The sequence below is a fragment of the Heptranchias perlo genome, chromosome 11, assembly GCF_035084215.1.
Source record: "Heptranchias perlo isolate sHepPer1 chromosome 11, sHepPer1.hap1, whole genome shotgun sequence".
In the NCBI taxonomy this organism is placed as follows: domain Eukaryota; kingdom Metazoa; phylum Chordata; class Chondrichthyes; order Hexanchiformes; family Hexanchidae; genus Heptranchias; species Heptranchias perlo.
The window spans coordinates 75,488,244-75,504,269 of record NC_090335.1 but is presented as its reverse complement, the minus strand read 5'-3'; the positions used below and the strand labels follow the sequence as shown (position 1 = coordinate 75,504,269).

General features: G+C 43.5%; 1 protein-coding gene across 1 annotated transcript; it reads left to right on the top strand.

Moving 5' to 3' along the window:
• Positions 1-960: 960 nt before the first annotated feature.
• Positions 961-12,140, top strand: LOC137327025 (lysozyme C, milk isozyme-like). Its single transcript, XM_067992402.1, has 4 exons — positions 961-1,090; positions 6,031-6,204; positions 7,471-7,546; positions 12,074-12,140. The coding sequence occupies exons 1-4, from the start codon at positions 961-963 to the stop codon at positions 12,138-12,140; spliced, it is 447 nt and encodes a 148-aa protein (XP_067848503.1).
• The last annotated feature ends 3,886 nt before the right edge of the window (positions 12,141-16,026 follow it).

Genomic DNA, 16,026 nt, shown 5'->3' with positions numbered 1-16,026 from the left:
ACTAATAGCGTTTTGGGATACAGTATATGAGTAATTTGAGACATGACATATGGTAAGTGTAGAATGCTTGGGAGGAAAAAGGTGACTTTGGACCTATGGTTCCCAAAGCTTTCAGTTGTAGACTAATTGAAAGAGATTGATTGCTATGATTAGTCAACAATTCCACTATAATTGTTTCATGCAACTACCAGGATGGTAGAAGGCGAACTAGATGGACGTAGGTCTTTTTTGGTCAAGCAATTCCGAAGTTCCTATGAAAGCAATGGCGCGCCTACTGGATGTTCCACTATTCCTGATCATGAGGGATGGAGCAGCTGATTCTATCCTTTATGGGTCAAGAATGTTTGTACATTTTGCACTCCTACCCTGCCATGCACTCATTAACTTCTCAAGGACCAATAGCACAATTCCCAAACACAACTGGGTTGCAATATCCTGCTTGTTCTTTTCATTTTTTTCTTACTTTTCCTTCATGTCTCTTCTCTCTCTCTCCAAGCACTATTTCTTTCCCGCTATTTATTCCTCTTTTGTTATATTTTATTTCACTCTAATTCACCCAGTGATCCAGCTGATCTAGACCTGTCCTCATCTCCAATCCGCATTCTCACACAATATCAGTACCCTCACTGCTAGGTTTTTCTGGCCAATGTGTCATATCTGTATCTTGCAGAATACTCTGTAACGTGACTGATGTTATTGTAGATGCCTGAAGCGTTCTTACCTCACCCTTTCTCTTCATTTCTACTCTAGGACTGAAATGAGTGAAGTCACACCGAAAAGCCTTTGTTCCCTCCCCTCGTATCGCAGAGTTTGTTAAATCACAGCGTGACAATCAGGGACTAGGCACCAATCTGATAAAAATAGTTTGTTTGAATAACTTTATGAAACTGATAACTACAGACACGATCCTATATAAAAGCGTAACCATTACCAGCCCCGGACACATCTCCTACCGACAAGATGAAGACTCTTCTTGTTCTTAGTGTCCTGCTCGCGGTCGCCAGCGCCAAAATCCTTGGAAGATGTCAGGTTGCTGACATTGTAAAGCGTTCTAAACTGATGCAGTTCACCGAATACAGCGTTGCAGACTGTGAGTAACGCTTTCTCTGTTCTAATCAAGCATTGCCGAATACACTTGCAGATTGGGGCTGTGGTTTCCTTGTAGTTCTTTCAGTCAGCATGTTAGGTTGGTGAAATAAAAACAGAAAATGCTGGAGAAGCTCAGCAAGTCAGGCAGCATCTGTGGAGAAAGAAACAGAGTTAACGTTTCTCAGATGCTGCCTGAATAATTGAGCTTCTCCAGCATTTTCTGTTTTTATTTCAGATTTCCAGCATCCGCAGTATTTTGCTTTCGTGTTAGGTTGGTGGGACCAGGGAATGTCTGAACCTGGTCCGGTCTGAGTGAATTGATCTTAGGCAAACTACAATTGCTCAAAGCACCGCTGGAGTAGGGCAAGGAAAAACACCCAGGGTCCTTACCCTTGATGACTGCCCTCTGACCCCTTTTGTGTTATGCTTTGGGGACTTTCCTTGGATATTTTGACTCTAGTATCTGAGATCAAATCCTAGTGAGACCCAAATCCTTATTCCTTTGAGAGAGTCTCTTTATAATACCTTTACAATATAAAAATGAATAATGCACCCAGGACAACTAATAGAAAACAATGGACAATCAATTTTTAAGCTACTGGAATGATTTCTAGCTGTTAGTAGATCTATCTCCAGTCTTCAATAAATGATAGAGCATCACATCAGACCTCGATCCCCTTTTAAATTATTAAACAAATTGAGCAAAATAACAGAAATTATCGTAATAATTCTATCACCTATCTCCTTGCAAGGGAAAAAAGACTGATCTACACCCTAAACCACTTCTCTACAAACATCTGTTATAAACACAGCCCCTCTCTTTGCCTCCTTACGAGCCGTGGGAGCTTGCTACAATCAGTTTCAGTTTGTTCAATTCCGCTCCACTTGAACGACGGTTCTCAAGTTCATAAATTTTTATACTGTTCAATGTGTATTGTGAAAGCTTGTTAAAAAATCCTAACTGCTAGTCTTGTTCAAAGAATAACTGAACCCGCCACAAATTTGAAATTGTGTCAGTCTTTCTCTCGAGCGTGTTACCAGGAAGACTATAAAAATAAAGCATCGCAACATATGTCACAATATAGGCTAAGTAAGGCTGTGTAGATGGATCTCAAAACACTCATGCATTGTGTCTGATTTAAGGAGACAGTTACTAGACCAAACCAAGACAGAACAGCTTCATATTTGTCACAAGTGCACGTGTATAGATGCAGGGTGCGGTAGCATAGTGGTTATGTTACTGGACTAGTAATCCTAGAAGCCCGGACTAAAATCCAGAGTCATGAATTCAAATCCCGCCACGGCAGCCGGCAAATTTAAATTCAATTAATTAAATTAAAAAATCTGGAGTTAAAATACTAGTATCAGTAATGATAGCCATGAAACTACTGGAATGTCGTAAAAACCCATCTGGTTCACTAATGTCCTTTAGGGAAGGAAACCTGCTGTCCTTACCTGGTCTGGCCTATATGTGACTCCAGACCCACAGCAAAGTGGTTGATTCTTAATTGCTCTCTGAAATGGCCGAGCAAGCCACTCAGTTGTAAAAATCTCGCTACGAAAAGTCACAATAAGAATAAAACTGGACGGACCACAAGGCACTGGACACGACAACGGCAAACCAAGCCCAGTTGACCCTGCAAGGTCCTCCGTACTAACATCTGGGGACTTTGCCAAAATTGGGAGAGCTGTCCCACAGACGAGTCAAGCAACAGCCTGACAAAGCCAGACTCACAGAATCATACCTTTCAGCCAATGTCCCAGACTCTTCCATCACGATCCCTGGGTATGTCCTGTCCCACCAGGCAGGACAGACCCACCAGAGGTGGCGGTACAGTGATATACAGTCAGGAGGGAGTGGCCCTGGGAGTCCTCAACATTGACTCTGGACCCCATGAAATCTCATGGCATCAGGTCAAACATGGACAAGGAAACCTCCTGCTGATTACCACCTACTGCCCTCCCTCAGCTGATGAATCAGTCCTCCTCCATGTTAGGAAGCACTGAGGGTAGCAAGGGCACAAAATCTACTCTGGGTGGGGGACTTCAATGTCCATCACCAAGGGTGGCTTGGTGAGCACCGAGGCTGGCCGAGTCCTGAAGGACATAGCTGCTAGACTGGGCCTGCGGCAGGTGGTGAGCGAACCAACACGAGGGGAAAAACTTACTTGACCTCGTCCTCACCAATCTACCTGTCGCAAATGCATCTGTCCATGATAGTATTGGTAGGAGTGACCACCGCACAGTCCTCGTTGAGATGAAGTCCCGTCCCTCGCACTGAGGTCACCATCCAATGTGTTGTGTGGCACTACCACCGTGCTAAATGGGATAGATTGAGAACAGATCGAGCAGCTCAAAACTGGGCATCCATGAGGCGCTGTGGGCCATCAGCAGCAGCAGCAGAATTGTATTCCAGCACAATCTGTAAACTCATGGCCCGGCATATTCCTCTCTCTACCATGACCAACAAGCCAGGGGATCAACCCTGGTTCAATGAGGAGTGTAAAAGAGCATGCCAGGAGCAGCACCAGGCGTACCTAAAAATGAGGTGTGAAGCTACAACTCAGGACTACATGCATGCTAAACAGCGGAAGCAACATGCTATAGACAGAGCTAAGCGATTCCACAACCAATGGATCAGATCAAAGCTCTGCAGTCCTGCCACATCCAGTCGTGAATGGTGGTGGACAATTAAACAACTAACGGGAGGAGGAGGCTCTGCAAACATCCCCATCCTCAATGATGGCAGAGTCCAGCACGTGAGTGCAAAAGACAAGGCTGAAGCGTTTGCAACCATCTTCAGCCAGTAGTGCTGAGTGGATGATCCATCTCGGCCTCCTCCCGATATCCCCACCATCACGGAAGCCAGTCTTCGGCCAATTCGATTCACTCCACGATATCAAGAAACGGCTGAGTGCACTGGATACAGCAAAGGCTATGGGTCCCGACAACATCCCAGCTGTAGTGCTGAAGACTTGCACTCCAGAACGAGCTGCGCCTCCAGCCAAGCTGTTCCAGTACAGCTACAACACTGCCATCTACCTGACAATGTGGAAAATTGCCCAGGTATGTCCTGTCCACAAAAAGCAGGATAAATCTAATCCGGCCAATTACCGCCCCATCAGTCTACTCTCAATCATCAGCAAAGTGATGGAAGGTGTCATCGACAGTGCTATCAAGCGGCACTTACTCACCAATAACCTGCTCACCGATGCTCCGCCAGGACCACTCGGCTCCAGACCTCATTACAGCCTTGGTCCAAACATGGACAAAAGAGCTGAATTCCAGAGGTGAGGTGAGAGTGACTGCCCTTGACATCAAGGCAGCATTTGACCGAGTGTGGCACCAAGGAGCCCTAGTAAAATTGAAGTCAATGGGAATCAGGGGGAAAACTCTCCAGTGGCTGGAGTCATACCAAGCACAAAGGAAGATGGTAGTGGTTGTTGGAGGCCAATCATCTCAGCCCCAGGGCATTGCTGCAGGAGTTCTTCAGGGCAGTGTCCTAGGCCCAACCATCTTCAGCTGCTTCATCAATGATCTTCCCTCCATCATAAGGTCAGAAATTGGAATGTTCGCTGATGACTGCACAGTGTTCAGTTCCATTCGCAACCCCTCAAATAATGAAGCAGTCCGAGCCCGCATGCAGCAAGACCTGGACAACATCCTGGCTTGGGCTCATAAGTGGCAAGTAACATTCGCGCCAGATAAGTGCCAGGCAATGACCATCTCCAACAAGAGAGAGTCTAACCACCTCCCCTTGACATTCAATGGCATTACCATCGCCGAATCCCCCACCATCAACATCCTGGGGTTCACCATTGACCAGAAACATAACTGGACCAGCCATATAAATACTGTGGCTACGAGAGCAGGTCGGAGGCTGGGTATTCTGTGGCAAGTGACTCACCTCCTGACTCCCCAAAGCCTTTCCACCATCTACAAGGCACAAGTCAGGAGTGTGATGGAATACTCTCCACTTGATTGGATGAGTGCAGCTCCAACAACACTCAAGAAGCTCGACACCATCCAAGATAAAGCAGCCCGCTTGATTGGCACCCCATCCACCACCCTAAACATTCACTCCCCTCACCACCGGCGCACAGTGGCTGCAGTGTGTACCATCCACAGGATGCACTGCAGCAACTCGCCAAGGCTTCTTCGACAGCACCTCCCAAACCCGCGACCTCTACCACTAGAAGGACAAGAGCAGCTGGCACATGGGAACAACACCACCTGCACGTTCCCCTCCAAGTCACACACCATCCCGACTTGGAAATATATCGCCGTTCCTTCATTGCCGCTTGGTCAAAATCCTGGAACTCCCTTCCTAACAGCACTGTGGGAGAACTGTCACCACAAGGACTACAGCGGTTCAAGAAGGCGGCTCAACACCACCTTCTCGAGGGCAATTAGGGATGGGCAATAAATGCCGGCCTCGCCAGCGACGCCCACATCCCATGGACGAATGAAAAAAAAACAAGGGTGGTATTGGTTTTGCTGTGATGCTCCTTGTGAGACAACAGGCTTCCATCTCTCGAAGTCTGGACTCACCCAAGGTTATAGCTATTAAGTTCCCATTAACTGAACCCCAGCGAGAGTCAGCACCATCAGGAGAACAAGAGAGACAATCAGCAAAATGAAGTCCCACCTTGTACACTGCTCCAATTCCCACAACTACTGCCTTCAGATAAACAGACTGTAGATAAGTGCGTGTCAGTACCCTGACCTGGCCTCTTTCATTCTTTCTCTCACTATGGTCCCCCGTTTACGTTTAAGTTACGGCGTTGGAGCATGAGAAGCTCTGAATAAATACACCCCCGAGGTTTCTGCAAAGACAAACCTCACTGTTAACTGTCTCCAATCGGTGAGGCGCAGTGTGAATCACATTTGTGTTTGTCGCGTGTTCTAAACTAAAGTGTCTTGTGTTCATTTTAATTGTAGGGGTGTGCTTGGCTTGGCATGAGAGTCATTTCAACACACGTACAATCGGTCATCTGTCTAGGAATGGAAAGACCTGGTCATCGGACTATGGGATTTTTCAGATCAACAGTAAATGGTGGTGTGACAATGGAAAGACTCCGGATTCTGCAAATGGCTGTAAGATGAAATGTAGTGGTACGTGAACCAATACAAAGTTAATCTCAGGTTTATTTCCTTTCCTCTCCCATATCCCTGTTCAGTAGTGTACATATTCCTGGAGGACACAAGAGGCTGGTCCCACTCTTCTATTTTTGTCAAGTATCAGCTTGGCTCAGTTGACAACACTTTTGTCTCTACATCAAAAGGTTAAAGGTTAACAGTTAAAGACTTGCACACACCATCTAGGTTGACGGTTTTATTGCCAGGCAAAGAACAAGCGATATTGTATCGGTAGCTAAGTTTGTACCTTGCACGATTTGTTTTCCATTGCCTTAAATAGGAAAAGAAAATTGAACGCAGTGTAAAATGAGCTGCCGATTCAATGTCACCCGGTTTTTGCCACTCGATAAAAGTGAAAATTAACCCCCTTAGTTTCCTGGCCAACATTCTTCCCTCACTCAACAAAAATAGATAGATTAACCGATCATTGGTGCTTGTGGAAACTTGCTATGTGTAAAATGGCTGACATGTTCACGTACCCAACAAGACTGACTGCATCCCAGAGTAAGCCACTGAGTGTAAAATGATATTGGGATTTCCTGAGAGACATGATTGTTTGTTTTACAGAAAGAAAATAATTTTTCTTTCATTCAGCCACAGCTGCAAAGTGATTGAGATTAAGAGCATCTTAGGCAGGGTGACACTTTCTCTCCTTCCCTCTGTGTTACCTATTCAGTAACATTTTCCATGGACACTCATGCCCACACCCCCCACCCACCCACCGCTGAGATGGTGAATGTAGACCCTAGTCCCCCATGTTGCAGCATACAAAACACCAAGCTCCTTCCATCCTATGCCTTTCTAATTAAATCTGTGTCGGAACACACCTCACATATGACAGATTAACCGGTCATGTTTCTCATTGCTGCTTGTGGACTTTGCTTTGTCCACAGAGGCTGACATGTTCAGCTATATTGCAACAGTGAATGCATTTCAAGTGGATTCACCGCACATGAAATTCTTTCAGGTCTTCGAAAGGATGTGATGAGGTACTGCATCATTCTTTATGCTGCAGATTGAAATTGTGCCTCCCTCCTTCAGTTGCTCCCTCAGTGTCAATGCCACTGTGCCCCCACACCTTAGATGATGAACCCCCGAACCCTAGTCCCACATACAGAAGCATTTAAAGCACTCAGTACCCTACACCCATGAGACCTCTTGGCCTAGACCTTTCTAACTCTGTATCGAACACACCTCAGATATGAGCATTGATCTAATATCACATTTCTTTTCTCACCGCAGAATTCCTGGGCGATAATATGGGACCTGACATTGATTGCGCAGCAACAATTGTGCGTGAACAAGGAATGGAGGCCTGGTATGTTAAAGCCTCGATCTTTTCCCTCTTTCTGTGTATTTAAATGTTCAGTTTATAATTGAGTGATGGAGCACTGCAGGTCTCTATATCCAGGTTACAAATACTGCAGCCTCACTCCAATGATACTGTCTGTGGGTCCACGCCAACAGCTCGCTATCAACATCAGGCAAGTCAAGAGTCAATGAAGGGTGTGTTATAGAGAGTGTTACAGTGAGGAATTTGTTCTAGAGAGTGTTACAGTGAGGGATGTGTTATAGAAGGTTTTACAACTCAGTAACTTTCAAAAGGAAAAATGAAACATTTGCAATGCTATGGTGAAAGGGCAAGGGAGTGGAACTAATTGGATAGCTCTTTCCAAAGAGCCGGCACAGGCACAAAGGGCTGAATGGCCTCTTCTGTGCTGTAAAATTCTATGATTCTATGATTGAAATCCAATTTAGTACAGGGGGCTAAAACATGTGTTAGACTGCTCAGTCACAAATGTAAGTGGCCTAACGCCCCTTAAGTGTGGTACTGACCAGAGAAACTACTATTCAAAAAAGTACCAACAGGTACAGTGTGGTGTATTTTGTTATATTATGTGTTACAAGGAGTATTATAAAATAATTGAAAATTCACTGTAAACATTACTTTGTTGATATATTATATTTAAAATAAATTAGCCTGTTGGTTTATAATTGGCCTCATCTCAATAGCGGGTTCCTCAGTCGACCTTCTAGAAGACAGGATAAATGACAGCGGTCACACATGTGAGATTGCTATATCCAGTATACACATCGAGGAGTTTTATTATTACGCACCCGTTCCATACTATTGTATGACTAGATATTTGGCAGTAGGGGTATACTCCTGATGATAGGAGATAGAGCTCACGGGAGAATCTTTTAAAGCCCAATACAAGAGAATTCATAGTGCAGACCAAAAATTTGTAAACGGCACACACGTGAGAAATGGCCCTTGGGTGAGGTAAGTGAGGGCTGCTGTACCATAGGAATATAGGAACAGGAGTAGGCCATTCAGGCCCTCGTACCTGCTCCTCCAGTTGATAAGATCATGGCTGATCTGTGATCTAACTCCATATAAGAACATAAGAAATTGGAGCAGGAGTAGGCCAATCGGCCCCTCGAGCCTGCTCCGCCATTCAATAAGATCATGGCTGATCTGATCCTAACCTCAAATCTAAATTCATGTCCAATTTCCTGCCCGCTCCGCGTAACCCCTAATTCCCTTTACTTCTAGGAAACTGTCTATTTCTGTTTTAAATTTATTTAATGATGTAGCTTCCACAGCTTCCTGGGGCAGCAAATTCCACAGACCTACTGCCCTCTGAGTGAAGAAGTTTCTCCTCATCTCAGTTTTGAAAGAGCAGCCCCTTATTCTAAGATTATGCCCCCTAGTTCTAGTTTCACCCATCCTTGGGAACATCCTCACCGCATCCACCTGATCAAGCCCCTTCACAATCTTATATGTTTCAATAAGATCGCCTCTCATTCTTCTGAACTCCAATGAGTAGAGTCCCAATCTACTCAACCTCTCCTCATATGTCCGCCCCCTCATCCCCGGGATTATCCGAGTGAACCTTCTTTGTACTGCCTCGAGAGCAAGTATGTCTTTTCTTAAATATGGAGACCAAAACTGTATGCAGTATTCCAGGTGCGGTCTCACCAATACCTTATATAACTGCAGCAATACTTCCCTGTTTTTATATTCTATCCCCCTAGCAATAAAAGCCAACATTCCGTTGGCCTTCTTGATCACCTGCTGCACCTGCAAACTAACTTTTTGATTTTCTTGCACTTGGACCCCCAGATCCCTTTGTACTGCAGTACTTTCCAGTTTCTCACCATTAAGATAATAACTTGCTCTCCGATTTTTCCTGCCAAAGTGCATAACCTCACATTTTCCAATATTGTATTGCATCTGCCAAATCTCCGCCCACTCATCCAGCCTGTCTAAATCCCCTTGTAGGTTTTTTATGTCCTCCTCACTCTCTACTTTCCCTCCCATCTTTGTATCATCTGCAAACTTTGATATGTTACACTCGGTCCCCTCCTCCAAATCGTTAATATAGATTGTAAAGAGTTGGGGACCCAGCACCGACCCCTGCGGAACACCACTGCCTACAGGTTGCCAGTCCGAGAATGTACCATTTATCCCAACTCTCTGCTTCCTGTTAGATAACCAATCCTCCACCCATGCCAGAATATTACCCCCAATCCAGTGATTCTTTATCTTGAGCAATAATCTTTTATGTGGCACCTTGTCGAATGCCTTCTGGAAGTCCAAATACACTACGTCCACTGGTTCCCCTTTATCCACCCTGTACGTTATATCCTCAAAGAACTCAAGCAAATTTGTCAGACATGACTTCCCCTTCGTAAAGCCATGCTGACTTTGTCCTATTAAATTATGTTTGTCCAAATGTTCCGCTACTGTCTCCTTAATAATAGACTCCAAAATTTTACCCACCACAGATGTTAGGCTAACTTGCCTATAATTTCCAGCCTTCTGCCTACTACCCTTTTTAAATAAGGGTGTTACATTAGCAGTTTTCCAATCTGCTGGGACCTTTGCCGAGTCCAGAGAATTTTGGAAAATTATTACCAAAGCATCCACAATCCCCACTGCCACTTCCCTCAAGACCCTCGGATGTAAGCCATCAGGTCCAGGGGATTTATCCGCCTTGAGTCCCATTAATTTACTGAGTACCAATTCCTTAGTGATTTTAATCGTATTTAGCTCCTCCCCCCCTAGAGCCCCCTGTTTGTCCAGTGTTGGGATATTCTTAGTGTCCTCTACCGTAAAGACTGCAACAAAATATTTGTTCAGCATTTTTGCCATCTCCATGTTTCCCACCATTAATTTCCCGGTCTCATCCTCTAAAGGACCTACGTTTGCCTTGGCCACCCTTTTTCTTTTTATATAACTGTAGAAACTCTTGCTATCTGTTTTTATATTTTTTGCTAATTTATTTTCATAATCTATCTTTCCATTCTTAATCAATCCTTTCGTTACTTTTTGCTGTCTTTTGAAGACTTCCCAATCTTCTATCCTCCCACTAAGTTTGGCTACCTTATCTGTCCTTGTTTTTAGTTGGATACTATCCTTAATTTCTTTACTTAGACACGGATGGCTGTCATTTCTTTTACACCTTTTTTTCCTCAGTGGAATATATATTTTTTGAAAGTTGTAAAATAACTCCTTAAATGAACACCACTGTTCATGTACCGTCTTACCCTTTAAACTATTTTCCCAGTCCACTTTAATCAATTCCGCTCTCATACCATCATAGTCTCCTTTATTCAAGCTCAGTACGCTTGTTTGAGACCCAACCTTCTCACCCTCTAATTGGATATGGAATGTAACCATATTATGGTCACTCATTCCAAGGGGATCCTTAACTAGGACATTATTAATTAATCCTGGCTCATTACACAGGACCAGGTCCAAGGTTGCTTGCCCCCTTGTAGGTTCAGTTACATACTGCTCAAGAAATCCATCCCTAATACACTCAATAAACTCTTCCTCAAGGCTACCCTGCCCAATTTGATTTACCTGCCTTTGGCCCGTATCCCTTATTACCTTTGGTTGCCAAAAAGCTATCTATCTCAGAATTAAATTTAGCAATTGAGCCAGTATCAATTCCTGTTTGTGAAAAGAGTTCCAAACTTCTACCACCCTTTGTGTGTAGAAATGTTTTCTAATCTCACTCCTGAAAGGTCTGGCTCTAATTTTTAGACTGTGTCCTCTACTCCTAGAATCCCCAACCAGCGGAAATAGTTTCTCTATCCACCCTATCTGTTCCCCTTAATATCTTATAAACTTCGATCAGATCACCCCTTAACCTACGAAAATCTAGAGAATACAACCCCAATTTGTGTAATCTCTCCTCGTAACTTAACCCTTGAAGTCCGGGTATCATTCTAGTAAACCTACGCTGCACTCCCTCCAAGGCCAATATGTCCTTCCGAAGGTGCGGTGCCCAGAACTGCTCACAGTACTCCAGGTGCGGTCTAACCAGGGTTTTGTATAGCTGCAGCATAACTTCTGTCCCCTTGTACTCTAGTCCTCTAGATATAAAGACCAGCATTCCATTAGCCTTATTGATTATTTTCTGCAGCTGTTCATGACGCTTCAATGATCTATGTACCTGAACCTCTAAGTCCCTTTGGACATCCACTGTTTTTAACTTTTTACCATTTAGAAAGTACCTTGTTCTATCCTTTTTTGATCCAATGTGGATGACCTCACATTTGTCTACATTGAATTCCATTTGCCACAGTTTTGCCCATTCACCTAATCTATCAATATTGCTTTGTGATTTTATGTTTTCATCTACACTGCTTACAATGCCACTAATCTCATCCCTAATAAGAGTCAGCACCTTCAGGAGAGGAGGGGAGGAAACTTTGAGGGAAGAGGTGACCTCAATCCCCCACATCAATAAATAATAATAATATATATGTTGCTTGAGCACCTGTGATTCTCTCTGACTGATCTCTTGTGTCTGACACTCTTGTTTTGCAGGAACAGCTGGGTCGAGAACTGCAAGGGGAAATGGATCGAATATTATGTGTTCTTTTGCTTTTTATAAAGATGGAGGAGATCCTTTTGATCAGACCCGCCCGCTTCAGGCACATCGCAATACATTACGCTTATCACTAAGACTGCTGGGAACCCAGTAAGGAAGGGACCAGCTTTCTGTCACAGCTCATTGAAAATAAACGCAAAGAAATATCAAACCTCATATGTTTCATTCCCGTTGAGCAATCGAGATAATTCTGGATGTGAGGAATTCAAGTTACGATGAAATGTTGTGGAAGTTGGGATCCAGTTATTAGAAGGGAGGAGACATTGAGGTGATCTGAAAATGTAAAGATTATGAAGAGAACTGATATAGTGTAGTAGGCATTTTAGAGACATGGCTACAACCTGAGCATGATTGAGAACTAAATATTCCAGGCTATAGGATTTTTAGAAAGGACAGGGAAATCAGGAAAGGAGGGGGAGTAGCAATATTGATAAAAGACACAATTACCACAGTAGAATTGAAGGGATCACAGTAACGGTGATTGGCAGTGGAATCAGTAGGGGTAGAGTTAAGGCATGGCAAAAGTACAAGACTCTGGTACGAGTTGTCTGCAGGCCTCCTCATGTGCATACCGCTAAAAGGAAAGAGCTCCACTTGTATAGTTAAGCAACAGTGGTCAATCAATGAGGTAGGAGACAGTATCAAGCTAAAAGAAAAGCCTTATACAAATGCAAGAAAAAGTGGAAATACAGAAGATTGGGAGAGCTATAAAAATCAACAAAGCTATACAAAGAAAGTTCTAAGAGGTGCAAAAAGGGAATATGAAAAAAATCCATCAGTGGATGTTAAAGCTAAGCGCAAACATTTTTATAAATATATTAAGAGACAGCGGGGAATGTGGGCCCATTTTAATGCTGGATGCAGGCAAGACTATAATCGATAATAAGAAAATGGGAGACTTGTTAAATGAGTACTTTTATCCATTTTCACAGTGCAGGAAGAGGACAAAATACCAACAGTGCAAGGGAAGCTAAAAATAAGTCAAAAGGAGCAACTCAGTGGATTTAATATAAGTAAAAAAAATAGTATTGGATAAATAATAAGACTTAAGGTAGACAATTCTCCAGGATCTGATGATTTCCACTCCAGAGTATTAAAAGGAATAGCTAAAGAAATTGCAAATGCATTCGTCATAATTGTTCAAAGTTTTATCTATTCATGAATTCTGCCTTTGGATTGGAAATTTCAAATGTCACTCCATTATTTAAGGAGGGAGGGAGAAACTAGGTCACTTCAGACCTGTCAGTTTAACATCAATTGTGGGGAAGTCACTGGAATCTATCACAAGAGACAGTGTGACTGAACAATTGGACAAGTATCAGTTGATGAAAGAGAGTCGGCATGAATACAAAAATGACAGGCAGGAAAAGACCAGCTGGTCCATCAAGCCTGCCACACACTCATGATGTCTGGAACATCATGACTAGGCACTTCCTATTCCCCCACAGCCATGTAATCTCCTGGGAGAGGCAAAAAAACCCAGGGCCAATAAAGGAAAAAGAAATCTGGAAAATTCCTCTCCCACCCACCCCCGCCTCAGGCAATCGAAACCAGTCCAGGAAATTACATTGACCATGAGTACGTTAATTGTTCATCCACTTACCTTTTATATGATGTGATATCTGCCCCAGCCAAGAACCGGTCCAGCTCCCGCTCCAAAGGGGTTCAGATCGCATTCACTGATCTATGCAAATAACACCTAGATGCTTTTCTCTCTCAACCGCTTTCAGTATCGTTCCCTGTAAATAATAAGTATATTCTGTGTTGGTCCTACCTACATGCATCACATTACATCTAGGTTAAATGCCATTTTCCATTGGCCCATTCTGCTGGCGCATCTACATCATTTTGAAGAAGTTTGTACTCTTCTACAGTCTTAACCCTTGCACAAATTTTAGTATCATCTGCAAAATTACTGACTATGCCCCCAACACCACTGTCCAGGTCATGAATAAAAACAATGAACAGTAGTGGGCCCAACACCGATCCACTAGTAAACGCCTGCTGACTGTTGACTACAACTTTTTGCCTGCGGTATTGGAGCCAATTGCCAATCCAACATATCAAATTCCAACTTGTGGTGAAGTAATCTACTATAAGGTACCTTATCAAAGGCTTTCTGAAAATCCAGGTGGCCAATGTCAACCGGATGACCCTCATCCACTACTTGTAACTTCTTCAAAAAACTCAAATCAAGTTTGTAAGACACGATCTTCTTTTCCGGAAGCTGTGTTGAGTATCTCTAATGGCTTCTTCCCTTTCCCATGATCATAATAAGCATCTCTTAGGATCCTTTCAAGCATCTTCCCTATGATGGATGTCAGGCTGATGGTCCTGTAGTTCTCTGGCTCTGATTTGACCCCTTTTTTGAAAATTGGAACGACATAAGCTACCTCCTAATCTAAGGGATTGATCCCCGACTCTATTGAGCTATTGAAGATACGGGCAAAGTGGTCATAGAGCACCTGTCCCATTTCTTTAAACGTCCTTGGGTGGATGTCATCTGGACCTGGAGTCCTATCTATTTTGAGATTTCTTATTCTATCCAAAATTATATTTCTATCTTAATATTTACTACAATGCATCTTGCAGCTGAAATATGAGTTTCATCCACAGGAGTAAAGACGGATGCAAAATATTCATTTAACAGCTCTGTTATAACCTAGGAATCCATTTGAATCTGTCCTAAACAGACGTCCAGTGGCCCTAGACAAGCTTTCAAGGCCTTCTGACTCCTGACATAGCTGGAAAAAGCTTTTGCTATTATTACCACAATTGTCCACCATGTTCTTTTCCAAAGATCTCTTAGCTACTCTAATGGCTGCTTTCATCTTTCTCAATTGTGCGGAATTCCTCAAGTCCGCAATTAACATCCAATAGGCTTTTATATATTAAAACACAGATCAATAGTTCTTTTATTTATTCGCATCATCAGCTTGTCCACCTTAGATGCCTTTTCCCTGCCATACTGTGCCTGAGTCCATTTTTTCTTTTCAAGATTGTACCAATTCTAGAGGGCAACAGAAGGAATGTTAGTTACCTTTAACACAACAATCCCTGCACTGCACCCCACCCCCCCCCCCCCCCAACCCACCGCTCGACACCAGGATTAGTTTCAGAGTGCACTGGTATTGCTGCATTGCCAAGACGTGTCATTGTTCAATAGGTTCAGCTCTTCTCTTTTTGGAATTCCAGAGTATTGGTCCCTGGATCCCGATGCCTGAACAGTTCCAGAGTGCTCAGAATTTGTAGCCAATTAACCCCTCCTCTATCAGTAATTTTATTTCCAAATTTTTCCTTCCTTATCAATTTCAATTTCAGCTGACTGGCATGGAAAAAAAATTCTTCCTCTGTTCCAAACTTACTTCACACATAGTGTTGTACAGGAACCACCGGAGCTGGATTCTGTGTTTTTTTATAATAAAGTATCAAAAGTACTATCCCAAAATTGTGGACGACACCAAATTCGGGAGTGTCGTTAATATTGAGGAAGAGTGCCACAAACCTGCATTTTGGAAGGAGAATAAGAAGGTCATCTACTCCTTGGAAAACGAGAATCTAAATTGGGTAGTGGTGCAAAGGGATCCAGAGGTACAGATTCACAAATCATTAAAAGTAGCAACACAGGTTAATAAAGCCATAAAAAAACACAAACAAAGCATTCAGGTTCATTTCTGGGGGAGATAGGAGAGAAACTAGAGAAAGATGTGAGTTCAGGGCTAGGGCAGGGGGGATCCTTAGGGGAAGGTTGGCTTTGTGGACTAGGGGAAGGGAGGGAAGCGGCAGAGGCAGCTGAACAGATGGTCTCAATCTTAGTGACAGAAGCCCATGAGCTCCTCGCATTTTTCGTTGGAGGTGAGGGTGGAGGGAGCAGGGGAGAGAGGTTTAA